Source organism: Symphodus melops (genome assembly GCF_947650265.1).
Source record: "Symphodus melops genome assembly, chromosome: 4".
In the NCBI taxonomy this organism is placed as follows: domain Eukaryota; kingdom Metazoa; phylum Chordata; class Actinopteri; order Labriformes; family Labridae; genus Symphodus; species Symphodus melops.
This window is the reverse complement of record NC_136694.1, coordinates 2,317,947-2,337,142: the sequence shown is the minus strand read 5'-3', so window position 1 is coordinate 2,337,142 and position 19,196 is coordinate 2,317,947. Positions and strand designations below refer to the sequence as shown.

Genomic DNA, 19,196 nt, shown 5'->3' with positions numbered 1-19,196 from the left:
AAAAAAAAAAAAAAAAAAAGCCCTGATATCACTTTGCTTTATTTCTGTCCAGGTGACGGGTCAGTGTGAGTGCAGGCCGCGCTTTGGAGGCAGAACATGCACCTCGTGTCCTGCCAACTCGTATGGAAACCCTCTAGTCGGCTGTCAAGGTAAGTCAACCTTCTGCGATCGCTCCTCCATTGATTGTCATAAAACAGAGCGTTGCGTCTTACATCACAGAAAGAGGGAATGGTTGTCGTAATCCCTCAATTCGCTTGTTGTGTGCTCGTCATTTTCGTGGCTTATTCCCGTTGGTCGCTGATCTCGTTGCCCCTCCCTCCGCAGTGTGCAAGTGCGACCCTGAAGGAACCCTTCCAGATATGTGCGACAAGAAGACGGGAGCCTGTCTGTGTCGGCCGGGCGTCACGGGGACTCGCTGTGACTCGTGCAGCAGAGGACACTGTGACTCGTTCCCCTCCTGTGACACCTGTCCTTCCTGCTTCTTCACCTTGGACGCTCAGCGAAAGAACTACAGCTTAGCTTTGGAAAAACTCTCTCCTGGTTTCCCCCTTCCTCCCGTGGTTGATCCTGCAGACTATCTGTCCCGTATCCGTGCCCTGGAGACCAGTCTGAACCAGATCAAGGACTCCTTAATCCTGCCACCCGTCAGCGCCGAACAGATCGATGATGCTCTGACCGAACTGGACAAGCTCCGGTGAGGGACCACTCAATCTCCCCACAATAATCACCTGTTTGAAAAGCTTTTCATTGTTGTTAAAAATGTTTCTCTGACATTTTTGCGTCTAATTTCTCCAAGATGGATTCCCACTTTCTTTTTCTCAGACGCATAACAAGCTTTTTTTTTTTTTTTTGTCTCACAGGGACCAGTTGGACAAGATTGATGAAGACCTTCCCCCCCTGACCAGAACTCCTGGTTTGGACTCGGAGCTGGAACAACTTAAGGCTCTCCTGGACCGTCTCAACGTGGAATATAGAGACAAGAAAAAAGTCTTAGACAATACCACCAGTCCTGACAATTCAGGTCAGCAACACAGGCTCATTAGTCACACACATGAATCATGGATTCACTGTCATTCTGTCAACATTGTCCTCTAACAGACATGTTGAATTGTTAGGAGCGTAAAATATACTTACGTCGAGTCTTTCTGTCCTGTTCAGGCGCATTCAAAGTGATCAAGGACGCCTACGACGAGTCGACAGACGCAGAGACGAAAGCAGATGACGCCGAAGACACGGTGCAGGAGTCGGCTGATAACAGAGACCAGACCAAAGATCTGTATAACAAAGTGCAGCCAGCCAACACCAAAGACCTGAACAAACTGAACCAGAGCATGGCCTCCTCACCGGACCTCACTCCTGTAGCCAAACAGGTAAATCTTACAAACCCATGTGCCAGAGATAATCACCAAAAAAAAAAAAAAAAACCCTGTGTTCATTGGCTGTGTCTTTTCAGGTGTGTGGGAGTGACCGCACAGAGCCGTGCACCCCTCTGAAGTGTGAGGGTGGCGACTTGTGCCCACCGGAGGGCGCACCGCCGTGCAAGAAGGGCGAGAAGTGCGTGGGCGCTCTGCCTCTGGGCAAGAAGGCCGACGTCGACGCCGAAGACGTGAAAGACAAGTTGAACAAGCTGACGGAGAAGATCACCGACGCTGCAGAGAAGGTGAAAACACGCTCTCGTCCGTGTTGATTCAACCGCTTTCAAACATCCAGCTGCAGCTTTTACTTATTTCTTTTTCAATCTTTTTTTTTTTACAGCTCCAGGATGCACAGGAGACGACCAATCAGGTGAGAGAAACGTCAGAGAAGCTGTCCGACAAGATGAAAAAGACCCGAGACGACATAGAGGGAGACTTGCAGGAGACGCGTGACGTCGTGCAAGAGCTCAAAGACTTCCTGTCAGGTAAACGCCGTTTTAGTGTAGAACGGGTTAATGAAGAAAGTTTACTTCTTAGAATTTTTTTTTATGGATTTATTTGAAGAAAATAAGCCTGAACATTTGGGTGTATCTTCACAGACCCAAGCTCCAACCCGAAACACATCAAGGAGGTGAGCGACTGGATCCTGAAAACCAAACTTCCTCCGATTTTCGCCGATCTGAAGAGGAAGCAGGACGAGCTGAAGGATCTGGCGGACAATCTTCCGGACAGCACGTCCGTGTTGCAGGACGCCCAGCCACAGCTGGACAAAGCCAAGAAACTGCTGGAGGATGCCAAGGATGCCAGGTGTGCTCTCTTTCCATTGCATTCAGATTTCTACGCCTCGGTGCGTCTTGAATATCGTCGAGCCGCTCCGTCCTCCTCCATCCTCTCTGATGTCTGATTGCTCTGTGGATCTTTTTAGCGCCACACGTATTCAAAGATGTTTTTTCATATCCACAGGGACACAGCACAGGGAGTGAAGGATGACGTGGACGGGTTGCTGTCAGGTTTGGGCACAGTGGAGAACTCCATTTCTGACCTGGAGGACAAATTGCAGGACAGCATGGACGACATAGACAACCTGAACGACACCATAACCAAGGTAGGAAGACTTTAAAACAGTTCAATGCCATTGTGACCTTCTGCTTGCATCGCTTTCACTGAGCTGCAACGTGCTTCTCTTCATGCAGACTAAGGACAAGCTGACTCCAGCAGAGAAGACACTGGACGATATAAAAGCTCAAATAAAGCCGATAAAACCTCAGCTGGACGAGATTAAAAAACTGCTCGACGACGCGAGAAAGAAGGCCAAAGAAGCCCAGGACGACGCTGACAAGGCGGTGGTGGACGCCGACGATGGAAAGGAGGTGAGAGACCTGTTGGTTTGGAGACAGTTCTGAAGACCTGGGCCAATTAAAAAGCTGCTTCACTCAGTATGTTGACATGCTCGTGTGCGTGGAGTTACAGTTACAGCTCCATTAGGATGTTTAATTGGACTGCTGTCCTGTCCTCCGGTCACAGAACGGGAATGGACCTATCAATGGAAGTGGTGGCAATATGCACCTTTTCATGCTCGTTATTGTTGGACCTGCTGGCACGTTATGTCACACAGCAAACAATCGAGAAAACAGTATAGCAAGCAGCAAACTGGTTGAGCATTTCTCACAAACTCCAGATTTCAATTTTGATGCAAATGAGCTGCACGCCATCCGTCGTGCCTCATTTACGCTGTTTGACTTCTGGTTCAATACCCGACGAGGAACTGTGGAGCATGCTCAGAACGCCTCGGGCCATTTGGGGCTAACTCCAGTTTGACTCCATCTTTTCCACCGAAACTCTAAAACAAAATGCATCACAGCTTTTTGTAGCGTGATGATTTCTTTAAGGTCGGATGAATTCACGCCGTCGAAGCCTTTGAGGTTTCACAGATTAACGAAAATGTGTGTTTGCAGGACCTGTCGACGTTGGAGGATCAGCTCGGACGTCTCAAGGACAAGACAGACGGCGCTCCGCCTGGAGATGTCACGGAAGAACTGACCAACCTGAAGAATGACGCAGGACTTCTGGCCAACACAACGGACGACATTTTGGACTCTCTGGAAGGTAAAACAGCAAAAAAACTCAACACAGCAGGAGTCACATTTCCACTTAATCTGCTTTTGTCTGCCCCTCTGTCGAATAGTTTTTATTATTTTGGATTTCTCAGTTTGAGGGTTTCTTTTTATCTCCCTCTTTCTTATCTTACTAATTCTTGGTGTTCTTGAGCTGCGTGTGAACACTAAATAATTAAAAAGCATGAAAAATAAGGAGCAATTTAAATCAATGAAGAAAAAAAATATACTGCTATGATCTTTTTTAAGCAGCAGAGGGCGCTATCAGGCGTCTCTTGTTTGGCGTTAGTTGTTGAAAATCACAGACTGAGACACTGATTTAAAGTTAAAAACATGAAATGAAGAGCCATGAACACATTTACTTAAACTAAATAATGAAGTGTGTCAGAAATCCACATTAGCTGCAGGTGCATTAGCTCGTGCATCGTGATCAGCTTTAAGCTTTGATTGAATTTCATAACTCTCACGAGTCCATGAATGGGTTTTTGTCACTCACTGACCCCTCTCTCTCTCTCTCTCTCTCTCTCTGTCTTTTTTCCAGGTAAAGCAGATTCCCTGAGGGCCCTGCAGGACAAGATCATCGAGAAGTCAAAAAACCTCACAGGACTGGAAGATAAGCTGAAAGACCTGTTGGCAAAACTTAACGACAGAGCCAAAGAACTGAGCACCTGCGTGGCCTGAGAGTCAGTCGATGAATCATCATTTCACACCAACCTTCAACAACATCTGCTGTTGGAAAAAAAAAGTGTTTTCTTTAGCGCTATAACTCTTCTCTGGAACATTGCAACTCTTGTCTCGTGTTTGTTTTTAAATGTAGAAATAGCGAAACGGTTTTCATGGACTGAGTCGTAGAAAGGTTCAGGGAGACATAAATCAAAACTCCTCGACTTTACAGATTTACATTTCCAGGTCTCTTTGTAGATTTTCAGAGAATATTTAAAACCAACGTGCAAAGATTTATTTTTTCTTTCCCCACGTAGCCTTAATAGATTAAATGAAAATCCAACTCTTTACATAAAGTACGTTATGTCATTATCATGTAGAAACCAGCGTTATCAACCTGTGAACGTGTGAAAACAACAAGAATGTACCTGGTGCCATTAAGAAAAGAGGGAGCAAAAATATGTTGCCTTATAAACCTTTAAAAGGTGACGTAGTCTCTTACGCCGTCTGACAGTAAGCTACATCAAGCGACACCCCAGGTCACATGACTTTGTTGATATTAAATACTCAGCCTGTGCGTGCACAAGACTGATATTACCCAGTGTTTAGATCTGCCCCTTGTGGTCAGGAAGAACGAAATAGAACTGATATTATTGCAAAAATCATAAATGTGCAGAAAGGCTTCAAATCTATCCTGCTAATGCAAAGAAATGAGGAAAGTCTGAACACAAATATTTTCCTGTAAACATCGTTTTTCCCGTACTTATCCCAAATTCAAAACGATGAAATTGTTTTCCTTTCTTTATGTAGCATTAAAAGCACCTTTTGAATCACCAGCTCAAGCAGCCTTAGATATGGATCCAAACTTCGAGATGTTGTATCGTTGCTCTGTTGTTTTTATGATTTAGTATTACATGTGGAAAAATACCACCAAAGGCTTCGGACTCTGTCACGTCCCGTCAAAGACTCGACACACTGTGAATGTTGCACCAGGTTATGTTTATTTGTTAGTTGTGCAGAGCGGCTGAATGTTACATTATTTATTTGCTTATGTCGTTTGTGCAGAGTCCACAGTATTTAAATAAAATCCTGTCAAAACTTCCTGAATCCTGCGTCGTTGTCACAGATGTTCACACAACACAACACAAAGCTGGAAATCACTTTTTGCAGAATATATCACATCCCCCCCCACCCCACCTCCCAAACAAAAAAAACCCCCACACACACACATATCTGTCACTACATGTGTGAATTCAGACTCATACATGACATCAGTGTTGCAGCATCTTCACATCAGATTGTGGCACTTAATGAGTTCAGTTGGGTAACAAAAGAGCAGCTTGTGTGCACGATGCATCACGGGGAAAAAAACGCAGCAGCAGGCGCCCTGTCGCTGCCTGTCAGCGTCTCCCACCTCACAGTAAAGTTTAATCTCATGAACAAACAGAAAGAATTCCCATCCCCCAGATTATGTCACAGTTTCAAGCAGTCAACAAACATAAAACATCTTAAAACAGAGCGTACATATGACAGTGTGCGGCCATGACAATCTCAAAAAAACATCCCAAAATAGACTTAATTAGCTTTAACATTAACAATGTCAGATAACTCTATTACAAATAAATACATGGAGCGTATATATGGTGGTGTAAGCATGTTCACTGTTATATACAATGCATATTGTGAGGGAAAAAAAGGGTTAAATCTTTGGAACAGCGCTTCTTAAGAAAGTGAATTCCTGTTAAACGTGGCGTTCGCTGCACAAAGACAGTCTGTGTGTGTGTGTAGACCCAAGGTGGGCTTTTCTGTGCAGAGGACAACCACGTAGGTCGGATATGAAAAAGCTGAGCCGCAGATATTTCAACGCCTTCTTACAGTACCAAGACAGATGAGTGCCGGGGAATCCGAGATTAACTGAAAAAGACGAGAGAGGGAGCGTTAAAAACAAAACCAAAAAAATGTCATTTTTATATTCGACGTCTAAATTTAGTTTGTCTCTTTACCTGTATGATGTTTATCTCAGGTCAGCCAGCCAATCACATGACAGAACACACTCCAGACTGGAGCTGCTGGTCCTTACTCTCAGCCACAGCAGTCAGACTGCAACATAGCACACAACCAGGGTTAACTCAAATGACATAATACGATTAATATTATGACACATATAATGACATAAGATTAATTAAGCTTAAAGTTGTACTGTGTGTAAGAAACAGATGTTTGGAAGATGTTTTTTATTAATAATTATAATCTGTTACTGTTTAAAAGCCCACCTGTGACAGGGGACATGCAGCATATTTGATAACACCTCATATTAAGGTACATCTATTCACCATTAATTAGTTGCTTATTAGCGTGCAAATTAGTAACATATGGGCTCTTAATTAGGCATTATAATTAAGTCTTTATTAACACTTTATTCTGCATGGCCTTGTTATACAACTAATTAAAGGTGAACAGGTGTACCTTAATATAAAGTGTTACCGTATATGTATTTGTGGGATACCCCAAGGCGCCATTCTTGGACCACACCTCTTTCTCAGTAACATATATGTAACTGATTTTTTTTTTTTTTCAGATAATACCAATCTCTCTATTTAACCAACACATGTCCATACTCATATTTATTCTAAACTAAGATGTGGGGTAAAGAATATAGCTAACGTTTTCAAGGATACTATTTGATCGCTAACTCTCAGAGAAGACAAAAACAACAACCGCTCCATTGAACCTTATTCATCTGAATCACAGCGGTGTTATTTAAACTTTAATTAGCCTCAGTAAAAACCTGTAGCAGTGAGTTCTCACCCAGAATCATCACTCCCTGAATCGGCCTCTCTCGAGCCCTCGTCTCTCAGATCACTGCGCGGTCCCACAGGATTCCCGTTGGGGTCCAGGGCGTCGACCTCGTCAAAGCAAGTTTCCAGCACCTCGATGTCGTCCTGGGAGGCCGACTGGTCAAGGATGTCGGGCGTGGAGCAAGGTGAGGGTGAGGAATCACTCTGGGACAGTTTCTTCATGTGACTGATCGCTGAGGCCGCGTTGAACGCTTGCTGTTGGGTCATTCACAAAAAAAAAAAGATAACTGTACCGATGCTGCCAATACAACGTTAGACATTCCTGTTTTGGATGTGGAAAGAGACACCTTAACATCTAAGTTGCTCTCATAATAAGCTATTGAATACCTTCCACTTTGATTTGGCAAAGTTCTTCTCCAGCTGTTCACAGACCGACTGATATATGTCGACGTCCTTCGCTGCGTTTTCAGCAATCCTGCAAACGAGTCAACAATACGAGTTAAATTAGAAAAGAAGAAGAAAGAGATTGTGTTGGTTTGTTGTGTCGGTGGCTGGAACGAAGACAGATCTATATTTATATCTTTATTATATACGATGCATAGTATACTGTTATCATACTAGTGTTATTATATTTATTTATATTCTACACATTGCACAGCAGTATTTTACTGAATATTGTATTTATTACACTTTGTTATATCATACTTCTGTTTACCTCTGAACACACGTCACTTTAAATCATCACTAATCACAAAATCTTCTGTATATATCTACTCGTACTATTTTTCACGTTTGTGTTTATGTTACTATTCTATTCTGTTTTCAGTTTTTTTATTTATAAATTGTTGCTTCAACATCCGAATTTCCCCCCTCGGGCATCTTATCTTATACTAACCAGGGGTGTCTGAGGGCCTGCTCTGTCAGGAAGCGTTTTTGCGGGTTCTTCTCCATCATGTTCCTGATGAAGTCTTTGGCTGTTGAAACAAACAGAAACAACTGATTGAAATCCAGCAGTATGACCTCTACGCACGGACACATTCAGTCACAAACAGCACGAAAAGAGACCTGAGGTGTTTCTGTCCTTTATTATTTCTCAGGTCTCTGGAGACATCTATCCTACATGTTCTCTTTAGGTTAAGAAGTCTTTACTGCCATGCTACGCTAATACCTCAGGCACGCAGGATCTGTACTTTCCCTTCTTATCATCCTCTGTAACCATATCTGACCTAATCCAAGCAGGTCAAACCTCTAAGGCTGCCTTTAAGAGGTGAGGTGATGTAAGCAGGTATTCAAGTTGGAATAAGGTTAAGCCGAAAGGATAACAAATCCTGATCTATAATTAGCGTGCGCTGAGGTTTGCTAAAGTAATGAGTCTTCATTGGTCACATTTCATGACAGCAGCCTGTTGCACCAACAACACGCAAGTTCTCCTTTAGTTATGATCCCGAAATCCAAACTAACACCTTGCACCAAGGTGCTAAGACAAGGCATTATGTTGGATGATAGTCACCATTAAAGGAGCAATACGTAGCTGAGACACTAGCGTTTGATACGGGTTCTGCAGTCCAAATTTAAAACGTTGGAGAGTCTCTCAAATCTTAGTACCACTCGGACCAAGACAGCCAATCAGCAGGGAGTCGATGCCTTAAAGTGACTGACACTTGTTTTGATGAAGTATCTCAGATGTTGTCGCACCTGACTCCGAGATGTCGTCCCAGAAGGGTGAATGAAAGGCGTACTCGGCTCTCATGATCTTCGAAAACAGTCGAGTCTCGTTGTCTTCAAAGAACGGAGGGTAGCCGCAGAGCCTGCAACGCAGAAACAGCAAAGTGAACTCAGCGGGAAAAAATCCCCAGACATATCGTAAATCCCTCACACTGACAAATTAAATCAAGTTTTGGATTATTGGACGGAGATGCTCCGATTGCTACCCAGCGTTTAAAAAGTACTCACAGGATGTATGTGATAACTCCAATTGACCAGCAGTCGACTGTTTTGCTGTAGGGTCTCTGGGCCAAAACCTCAGGGGCTGCAGAAGGACACACAATGAGGAACGTTAAAAAAAGTTACAACAAGCTAATCTGCCGAAACACATCAACAAGCACGGCATGACAGAGCGTAATGGAGAGCAGCACTGTGCACCGTTGTTATGGTAACCACATGAAACCACCTTTCTGTGATTAGAGTATACATTCAAGATGAATTTATTTTAAGCTTTAAAGCTACAGTGTGACATCAGGTGTTGCAGGCAGGAGAAAGTAAAAGTATGCACACGTATCCGGGGTTTACTCACCGACATATCCGGGTGTACCGCAGGCGGTCGACATCACGCCGTGCTCCAACGTTTTAGACAGCCCAAAGTCACTGACCATGATCTTTGCATTCTCATCTGTGTTGTAGTACAGCAGGTTCTCAGGCTACCACAGACGCACAAAGAGAGAGAGAGGACAATATCCATGAGTCATTCAGTCAGTGTTCGGGTACTAACGATGGCAGAATTCAGATATGACACCGCAGTAAACGATCGGACAATATCGATACCACGGCGATCCAAGGCACCCCATATCTATTTGTTATCTTCCTATTTAGGATGCACAAAATGCACAAACTCAACAGAGATGTTTTAGTGAAGAAACTCTGCAGATGAATTTGACGTTGTCAGTTTTTGTCAGTTTTTCTTAAATACAGGAAACAGATTGTTGTGGCAGCATATCTATTCATAATTTACTAGACTGCTGCCTGTGAATTACCATACATAGCCCATCTTACCTTAATTACAGATACTTTTTTATATTCTTCTTCTGTTGTTTATTGTTTTTAGGCATGTGCACTTTAAGGTGAAGCCAAATCATTTCGTTGTACATTTGTATAATGACATTAAAGGCGTTTTGTTTAGTTTTTCTCTCTGTGTCACCTTTAGGTCTCTGTGTACGATGCTGTTTTCGTGCAGGTAGCTGACGGCCTCCAGCACCTGTCGGATCACCGTGCTGGCGTCCTTTTCGGTGTAAACCCCCTTGTCTAAAATGCGATCAAACAGTTCCCCTCCCGAAACCCTGAAAACACACAAAAACACACAACATAAATCATCAGTGCCGTCCAACATTACCTCCAAACGTACTCTCAGAGATTTTAAATTTAGTGCAGATCTCAGATTGTACGCCGAGCTGAATTTTGCAAAGATGCGTGCACATAATGCCCGAACAAAACAAACTGTGTGATATTGATCTTTTGATGATGAAGAGCACACTTACAGTTGCATGACCAGGTAATAGTGCGTCCGGCTCTCGTAGAAATCCTCCAGTCCAATCACGTTCTCGTGCTTTATCCTGAAACAGAAATAAAGATGTTTGAGGAATCAGGTGAGGTCGTTCGCTCTTTAGGCTGTTGACCAACCAGTTTCGGCCGCCAACCATATCGAACTGAACTTTTCTCCTTCGCTGTCAGTTTCAGTTTGATCGATGCGACTCTCCGTCACCTCCGTTCCATCTCAACAGAGTCCAGGACCGGCTTCTCAGAAATCCTCTCTGAATCACATCCTGCTAACGTACTTCCAAAAGTACCAAGATATCACGATGGATATTCATCGCCAAAGACATCGATCATTTTCTGTTTTTTCTGTTTCTGTGTTAAATCACTGTTCACTCAGGTTCAGGTTCAGGTTTAGGTTCAGGTTTAGGTTCAGGTTTAGGTTCAGGTTCAGGTTTAGGTTCAGGTTCAGGTTCAGGTTCAGGTTTGAGTTCAGGTTCAGGTTTGAGTTCAGGTTGAGGTTTGAGTTCAGGTTGAGGTTTGAGTTCAGGTAGAGGTTTGAGTTCAGGTTTGAGTTCAGGTTTAAGTTCAGGTTTAAGTTCAGGTTTGAGTTCAGGTTTGAGTTCAGGTTTGAGTTCAGGTTTAAGTTCAGGTTTGAGTTCAGGTTTAGGTTCAGGTTTGAGTTCAGGTTCAGGTTTGAGTTCAGGTTCAGGTTTGAGTTCAGGTTCAGGTTTGAGTTCAGGTTCAGGTTTGAGTTCAGGTTCAGGTTTGAGTTCAGGTTTAGGTTCAGGTGACCTTTTTGTACCTTTAGGTTGATTTGTTTGCAGCGAGCAAGATCGACATCCAGGACGACAGACCGATTACAAAGTTGATGTAACAAGGGGCGACACATCAGACAACGATTATAAAACGGACTTAAACCTGACAAAAATGATAAAAGTGCTCGAGGTTCCACCAATCAGGGCACAGAGGAGAGCGCCGTCTCAACCAATCAGATCAATAAAAACACAAATAAAGGAATAATTTCTTCAGCCAGGATAAAAATAAGTTTAAGATATAAATATGACTTCAGCTCGTTCAGGTCAGCGAGAGCAGCAGGAACTATTCTTGTACCGCTTTGTTCTGCACCTCGGGATTAAGCCTCTCCTAATTTGATATATTTAGCTCAACAGGAGATGTGACAGAGAGCCAGAACAGACTCAGAATAGACCCATCGAGAAGAGGCAGCAGCGGTTACACGACCACAGATCACAGACGAGTCCCTCAGCTTCCAAACGATCCGATGTGAGAGCTTCAACATCGTGTTGGGCAGCTCGACTAGAGAACTGAAACCTCGGTGGTCCTTCTGTGGAGTTCTGGTGATGTCGCGCACCCCGTGGACAGAGGCTGCAGTCCTGTCGCTGAGGTTGTGGGTTTGAATCCGGCCTCACCTGTTATGCACCTGCAGGGCCTTTAAATTAGACCGTGTGCATGCCATCCCCAACTGGCTCCTCCCACATTTCCTTTCCCTCTGTTCTCCAGTCTTGTGTGTGTGTGTGTGTGTGTGTGTGTGTGTGTGTGTGTGTGTACGTGTGTTTATTTACCTTCTCAGGACATTGATTTCGTTTTCCAGATTGCTGTGGGTGAGATGTTTCTTCTTCAGACATTTCAGGGCGTACAGCTCGCCGGTCTTCTTCTCTCTCACCATGAACACGTCTGAAAATGTCCCCCTGCACACAAACAACAACAACAACAACAACGTTAAAGTTAGACACATGGAATCAGTCGGCTTTCATAGTGACGTATCAGAGATGCTCAAACACGAGTATCTGTATCTGCTCAATCTTAACTTGTTGGCCTAGGTCCCTAGGATACTATAAACTTCATGAGATGCTTAAATTAGATTCAGGAACAGATTGGTGTTTATGTTTTATAAAGCTTCCTTTAGACCTTCTCACCTCCATCAGTCAGACGAGTACAGGGACTTGTGACCTTTGACCTCAGGACCTTTTCTGAGCTCAGAACTGAGCTGGGTTGAAGTTTGCTGCTCCCTTTACTCTGTTCAGTGATTTGGAGCAGGATGTTCTCCCTGATGTGTCTCATCAAACACTTGCTGTTTAGATTTGTCATTTTGCGACTTTTAAAGTTGAATAATTAAGTGTCTTAATCCTATTTGTCTGCGTCTCAGCTGCCGGTCTCGAACAGGACGATCTTTAATCTTAACGAGTTTTAATCCTGGTGAAAATGAAACAAACAGAAATTGCAGAGACCATCAAGACTCTGATCTTTCAGATGAATAAAACTCCAACGTGGTTTAAAATCTGAACTGCATCAGTTTCTTATCAGACTGGTGTTATATTTGTTAATGCAGGCTTTATTTTATACATGACTTATGAGTGTTTTTTTTTAAACTGATGTTGATCCCAAACAGCCTTCAGTTAAAGACTCTTCACTTTAACACCGTGTGACCTCCGCAGGTCAGAGAAGTCTTAGTTCGGGTTCACCACAGTGTGTCTTTCTTTAGGCTCTCACTGAGTGCTCCGGCTTACATGTGTTGTTGTGCAACTTTATTTTGTCCTGGAAAAGCATCTTGAACGGAGATCTACGGTGGCTGGGAAGTGCAAACCAAAGTTACAACGAGTGAAACCCTTTTTACAAAGCTTGAGACCTTCTGGGAAACATTTTGACCCACGGACAAAACAAATCTATATTTAAGATTTACAAGATATGAAACACCTTTACAAGCGGCACATCACACTCAGCGTGGGAAAGTGAATGTACCAGATGCAGAAGTGACCTGAGAGATTACTTTGATTTGGCGTGAAGACAAAATTTGTGACACAGAGTTTATGGTGATCCAAAGATCCAGCCTTTGGTATATTCCCTTTCCAGCCAGATTTGTTTGTGACTGGTATAAGTGTCCTGCCAGTTCGTAGATACATCTCAGCGCTCGTAAAAAGTGTTTTGCATCTCAAAAAAATTAATCTAAATTTATGTAATTTGTTTCGTCCTTGGTAAACGTTTATTTTTATCTTGCAATCTTGTTCAATAAAATATAAATTAATCTCAAGCTTTGCATTTCATTTATAGTTAAAACTGATTATTCACAAGCTATTCATCGTTTAAAAAGCAGGACAACATTTTCTGATTTAAAAGTCTTTATGGATCATAAGTGCGTGATTTATGTTTTATTTTGAAACTCTGCAGAACAGAAAAACAATGGAAGCATCCTGTGACAAACACGAGCTCATGAAATGATTTTAAAAACTGAATACCGACCTGCATTTATATACAGTAAAGCAACAGATGTAAATAAGTCTGTTTCTTGTGCTAACACACACCTGTACCTGCTTATATCACACACACACACACACACACACACTTCATCCAGCACTCCCACACACCAATATAGACAGTCAGACTCTTAATCCTTTAACGAAGTGGTGCTAGGATGTTCCTGCGCTCACTGCTGACTGACGTCAGTTCCCAGAAACCTTCTCATGCACACGCACACATGCACACACACATTCACAGCCAGTCAAAGACAGAGAACTTTAAGTAGCTTTGGCTGTGTAAGCAACACCTTCGGTTAACACACACACACACACACACACACACACACACACACACACACTTTGCAGGCCATCGTACTGACTGATCAGTGAGATAAAGCTGAGGTGAATACTTTTCTCTACGTGATGGAGAAACCTCAAATTACTTTGACTTCATACTGATCTTCTCAATTTGAGGAGAAAAATCTTTTCAGATTTCACACTCGAGATAAAAGACATACAAACTGGATTACTGACCCTCCCAGATTTCTGTTGATTAGTTTAAATCACATCATGTAGTTTGGACATTTTCAGCACTGTGTGACTGTCTCCAAACACTTAAAGATGTCACGTCCCTGATTAGCAGGATCAGCTCTGACTGAATTACACAGACAGAGTGAGAGGCTCCATTGACAAAACAACATCTCAGCGAGCGAATGAAACGATTAACCTCACCGTGTTGAGTCACAGCCCTCTGAACTTAAATAAGATAAATACATGTGTTAAAAAGCACAGGGGCTTCTTTTTGTGCAGCTGACTAAATCATTCAAGTCACTGATCAGTGCTCCTGATACTGATCACCAGGAGGGACAGCAGGCCAGTACGGTGGTGGTACGCAGCCCAGCCTAAACCAGTGACAGTCGCACTTTCAACCAGGAAACCGATCTGCTATGTTAAGTCATCCTCAGGAACTCTCCTCTCCTCAATAAGCGCCACTAAGTCTTTCCGAATTGCCTCTGAAGCGTCCGTGCTTTGTTTTGATCCGTGCTGGACGGAGCCCAGCTGGCTGCCTTTAATCACTGCTAGTTAACGTGACTGGAGCTCCTCCTCAGTGCACCGCTCAGGATTGATTTCCAGTGTTGTGGGTTTTTTTGGCAGGTTGACGTTTCTTGCAAAATCTCCCAAAGTAAAATTTGAAGCTGAATAAGACAATATTCTGTTTTTATTCCAACAACACAGACGGCAGGATATACACAATGTCAAGCCTTCCTTTTTTAACGATTCCTTCATACAGATATTAAAATCATGAAACGTCTTCTTCAGGGACGTGAGGAGCCCAGGAGAAGTGAACAATATGAGGCCATGAAGGTTGTGGTGGTAAAACCTGCAGGAACACGAAGGGGTGTGGAATGATTATAAGTAACCTACGATGAGAGCTAAAAATCAAAAGGCAGGTCTGCGCCCCGTTGTGCAGAGATGTGGAGCGTGAATCTGTGTGAGTGACATGTAAATCCTTTTAAACCAGTTTAGGAAGGGGAAGGCGAGGGATCGGCCATGATGGAAAGTTTTGTATTGGTGCACACGGTGCTAAACATCTGATGCTTCACCTTCAAAAAGCAAAAAAGCTCAGATCATAGGAAGCGTCTGACGTGGGTTCAAGTCCGTCGCTTGACTTAAAAAACAGAAGTTACAGACAATTCATGCTCTCTTTTCTCTCTGATTTGACTTCCTGCCGCGACATCCTCCTCGCACCTATAAAGACGAAAAGGCGCCGCACCAGCAGCTAACAGTGTGACCACATTTGACACGCACGCCATGACACAACAGTCCAAAGTGTGCCTCAACAGTCTTAAAATAGGTTCTGTTAAGCGGTCTTGTTTGGGTCAGTTTGGTAAAGTAAACCCTGATCTTGCTTTCTTCTCCACAGATTAGCCTGGCGAGTGCCGATTTTTCAGCCAATCAGCAGCCTTCAGGGTGGAATCGATAGTCTTGGCTCCCCATCAGAAGGGGATTATTGTCTGTTCCAAAAGTCAGAATGGAGCTCGGAAAAAATAGGCGTTTAAATTTGCTGCTTCCTTTACTTGGAACAAATTACAAAATGAAGCTGATGAAACATAACAAACTTTCTCGTTGGACGTTTTTAAGAGGAAGTTAAATGACTTGAAGGCAGAGACGTCTGGCTGTAGATGTTCTCCATGATATGTTGGTGGACGAACCTGACAAACATTTGCTGCTCAGATCTGTTTTTTGTGTCTTTTAATTACTTGTAGATTTATTTTTGTTTGTATTGTTGGCTGCTTGTTTTGTCCAGGACACTCATAAAAAAAGAGATTTTAAATCTCAATGAGTTTTTGTTTCTGGTTAAATAAACGAAGGGTATTAAAAAAGCAGGATGGTACGGATCTTTTTTTTTTTTTTTGGTACCGTTCCCACAATTTGACTGTGAAATGCCAATATAATGCATACCGTACCAAAACACACTGAAGTGGATCGCTAGGTGGAAATGAAGTCGTTCTCAGAAAGAGGAGCTGGAATAAGAAAACCAATACTCCTGTGAGAACTGTCAGAGAAAAACAAAAGGCCACCCGGAGGATCAGACGGCACAGCTGACCTGAACCGGGCTGCTTGGTGGAAATGGTGCTGAAGTAAACTCAATAATGAAATCAATTCTTCAATCTCACTTTTCCAATAGAAGATTCTTCCCTTAATTTGTTCTCCATGGAGCATTTTTGTCTGGAATTACAAACTGAGTGTCTCTAAATGCACCACTGTTTTGCAATTATCTTCAAGTTATTGAAAACCTTCCAAGCTGAAGATGGCCTTCAGTAAAACGTGACACTTGTATGCAGAGTAAGTCCTTCTCTTCTTAAACACACACACACACTTTCTCATGTCTGTCTTTTCATCATCGGTACTTACGATCCCATCTTCCCCAAGAACTCAAACACATCCTTGATGTTACTCGTGCTTTTCTTCCAGCTGCAGATAATCTCTTTCCGCCCCATCTCGGCTCTGACGTTGCCGTAGACTCCTGAGGAAAACACGACAAATGATTAACATTCCTTAAAGGGGACGTATAGAAATAAAAATCCACTTCTATTTGGGTAGCCTGAGTATCTACAGACTCAAAACACGTGAAATAAATCCCTCCACTCCTTTGTTTGTCATCTGCAGAAGTCTGACAGAGAAAAATGCTCCGTTTCTAATGTGCTCTCTTTGTGATGTCACAGTGGGATTCTGGTTATAAAAATCCCCTCCCCTTGGATTTCCACCCATGGACTCCACCTCCAGCCTAGAGCAAAACTTTAGTGCAGGTCCGCCATTTTTATTCTCGCTACAGAGGAGTGATGTCTACGGGGAAAACTCAGGGGGCGGGGCTTATTGCATTTAAAGAGACACACACCAAAACGGAGCGTTCAGAGAGAGCTGGTTTCTACAGGCTCACAAACCTCCTCTGCTGCTTGATTCGTGTTGTATTTGGACCAAAGCACAGCACAGATGTTTCATTTCGAGCACAGGGGGACTGTTTGAAAAGGTGAAGAAGGCAGAGAATAAGTCCCCTTTAAGGGTTCAATTAAATCACGGATTTGTCTTTCATGAGAGGGAAGTCTCCAGTAGCGGCAGAATGATCTAAATGTGGTGATTATCCTTGCACTCGTTGTTTCCCTCACACTTCCAGAGTCTTAAAGTGAGCATTTCCTTTCTTTTTCTAATTTCTCATTTTATTTCAGGTCTCAAATTGTTTCTTGGACAAGACACAATTTTGTATGTAAAATGTAGCTCCTCCGGCCTCTGCCATGTGTCGTGTGGTTTGTTAGATCCTGTTCAGTGCTGATCTCAGCCTCTGACTCACATATTAAGCTCAGACTTAACGAGCCGCTCTCATTGGATGATTTTTAAGAGGATGTGTAATGATTGGAGGCGGAAACATCTGGCTGTAGATGCTCTCCCTGACCATCTGCTCAAACATTTTCTGTTTCAATGTGTCATTTGTGTCTTTGATGATGTATTTGTTTGTATCTGCTGTTGACTGTCGGAGCCTGGATGCACTGGAAAATTGGATTTCCTGGTTAAAGGAAGGTTAAATAGAAGCGTAGTGTTTGGTGCACACCTCCCATGTGCGGAGACTGTGGTTTCGAATCTGACCTGATCATTCCCCACACTTTCTCTCTCCCTGATTTTCACCTCTCTCCCCTGTCCCATATCTGAAAAGGTCCCAAAAATATATCTGAAAAAACATGTTCTGGCTTATTTGTTTCTCAGCATCTGCTGCTTTCAAGTCATCAGAGATCTAAGAAAGATGGCGGCTGATATATCGGTATCTGATTTTATTTTTTCCCCTCTAACATTGTTGGTCTAAAAAGTCTCATATCTAGTTTTCAAAAGTGCAAAAAAAGGCTTCAGAAAACTTGTTTGGAGAGAAATTGGTAATGAGCAGTACTGTTAGTGTAACTTTATGGAAACAGAGAAGTCGATTTTATACGTTCTGGTCCGATGGTCTCAGCTTTTCTTTAATCCTGGCCACGGCCTGAACCCCAGTGATCCCAGAGGGAACGTTTTCTGAACCTCACTTTCCTCTGTGTACCCTTAAAGACGTTTCCCTTCCTCTTCTGGTTACATAAACAGTAGCATGTTCACGACTGAGGTCAGCCCTCGCTCGGCAGGCTAAAGCCCGTTTGTACCTATCAGTTACACAAGACTCAGAAAAGCAGCGGATTAGTGAGTTAAAGGCCTGTGTTAGCTAATCTGCAGCACTCCCTCCCTCCTTCTCGTCTCATGTACTCCTTCCTTGAGTCTGCTGTGGGAACAGATTAGCAGGCGAGTCTTTAACAGGACACAAAACTGGGTCATTTTCTAATCTTGGCCTTGACGGGTCGATGAACTCTGGCTGTCCAGAGACAGGTAAAAAACCACATCAGGTTTAAAGTGATTTTAAACATTTATGACATTCATTACAGACTCAGGAAACCATTGGCACCTTTCTCTAATTTAGTTTTTAGCCAGTTAAGATCATCAGGACACATTCTCAAGTGACCTCAGTCCATTTCCTAACAGGAGGAAAACCCATTAACAGGTTTTAACTAAGATGTCTTTTCACATCTTTTTCACACACTGCCCATTGCCACAGTTTTAAGACAACAGATATTCAACTTGTACAGTTCCTTCAATGGAATAGGCTACCAGTACTGTCTCCATTTTAACATTAATTGTCCATCAGTGGCAATTATTGATTTGTTTTGAAAACCCTTCAAAATAGGTGAGACGTTTACATGAAAAGGAAACAAAGTTCAAATTAAGCACCTCTGAATCAAACAGTCTAAGTACATAAACAAATCTGCTTCTGAGGGGTTTTTTTAAGCCGTCTTTGTCCCTTAAGTGATCCCAAAATCAGAAACATATCCACCTCTGCTGCAGTGTTAAATGCATGAATATGAGGATAGCACAACATGAGACTTTTAAGAAGTCGTCCTGAAGGATATAATCTGAGGAGAGGAGAGTGCAGCAGAGGGAGAGGTCGAGCCTTTTTTTAACATCTTAAACTCACAAAGAGAGAAAATCCATCTGAACAAAGACAAACACGTTCATACAGCTTCAACATGCCAACAATAATAATGTCTGAAACTAAAGAGCGACATGTTAAAAAATAAAGGTAGTTTGATGTTCTTTACCTGAGGAGCGGTGGAGAGCTGGTTGAGCTGAGGTATCCTT

General features: G+C 42.9%; 2 protein-coding genes across 4 annotated transcripts in view; one reads left to right on the top strand and one right to left on the bottom strand.

The window, feature by feature from the left end:
• The window catches only part of lamb3 (laminin subunit beta 3), a 16,008-nt gene extending 10,709 nt beyond the window's left edge, over nt 1-5,299 (top strand). For all 3 annotated transcript variants that reach the window (XM_079341875.1, XM_079341874.1, XM_079341873.1), the window contains 11 exons: nt 53-149; nt 325-694; nt 861-1,021; nt 1,159-1,370; nt 1,454-1,660; nt 1,756-1,900; nt 2,015-2,222; nt 2,379-2,520; nt 2,609-2,785; nt 3,371-3,521; nt 4,071-5,299. In XM_079341875.1, coding sequence (XP_079198001.1) covers nt 53-149; nt 325-694; nt 861-1,021; nt 1,159-1,370; nt 1,454-1,660; nt 1,756-1,900; nt 2,015-2,222; nt 2,379-2,520; nt 2,609-2,785; nt 3,371-3,521; nt 4,071-4,210 — 2,010 coding nt within the window. In that variant the 3' untranslated portion in view covers nt 4,211-5,299. The remainder of the gene's footprint in view (nt 1-52; nt 150-324; nt 695-860; nt 1,022-1,158; nt 1,371-1,453; nt 1,661-1,755; nt 1,901-2,014; nt 2,223-2,378; nt 2,521-2,608; nt 2,786-3,370; nt 3,522-4,070) is intronic.
• LOC306822716 (calcium/calmodulin-dependent protein kinase type 1D-like) lies at nt 5,171-19,196 on the bottom strand. Its single transcript, XM_079341892.1, has 13 exons — nt 19,157-19,196; nt 16,407-16,518; nt 11,820-11,945; nt 10,242-10,316; nt 9,905-10,043; nt 9,284-9,407; nt 8,944-9,019; nt 8,686-8,798; nt 7,886-7,964; nt 7,378-7,465; nt 7,001-7,245; nt 6,196-6,292; nt 5,171-6,106 (listed from the first exon to the last, which is right to left on the bottom strand). The coding sequence occupies exons 2-12, from the start codon at nt 16,490-16,492 to the stop codon at nt 6,229-6,231; spliced, it is 1,215 nt and encodes a 404-aa protein (XP_079198018.1). The 5' UTR covers nt 16,493-16,518; nt 19,157-19,196; the 3' UTR covers nt 5,171-6,106; nt 6,196-6,228.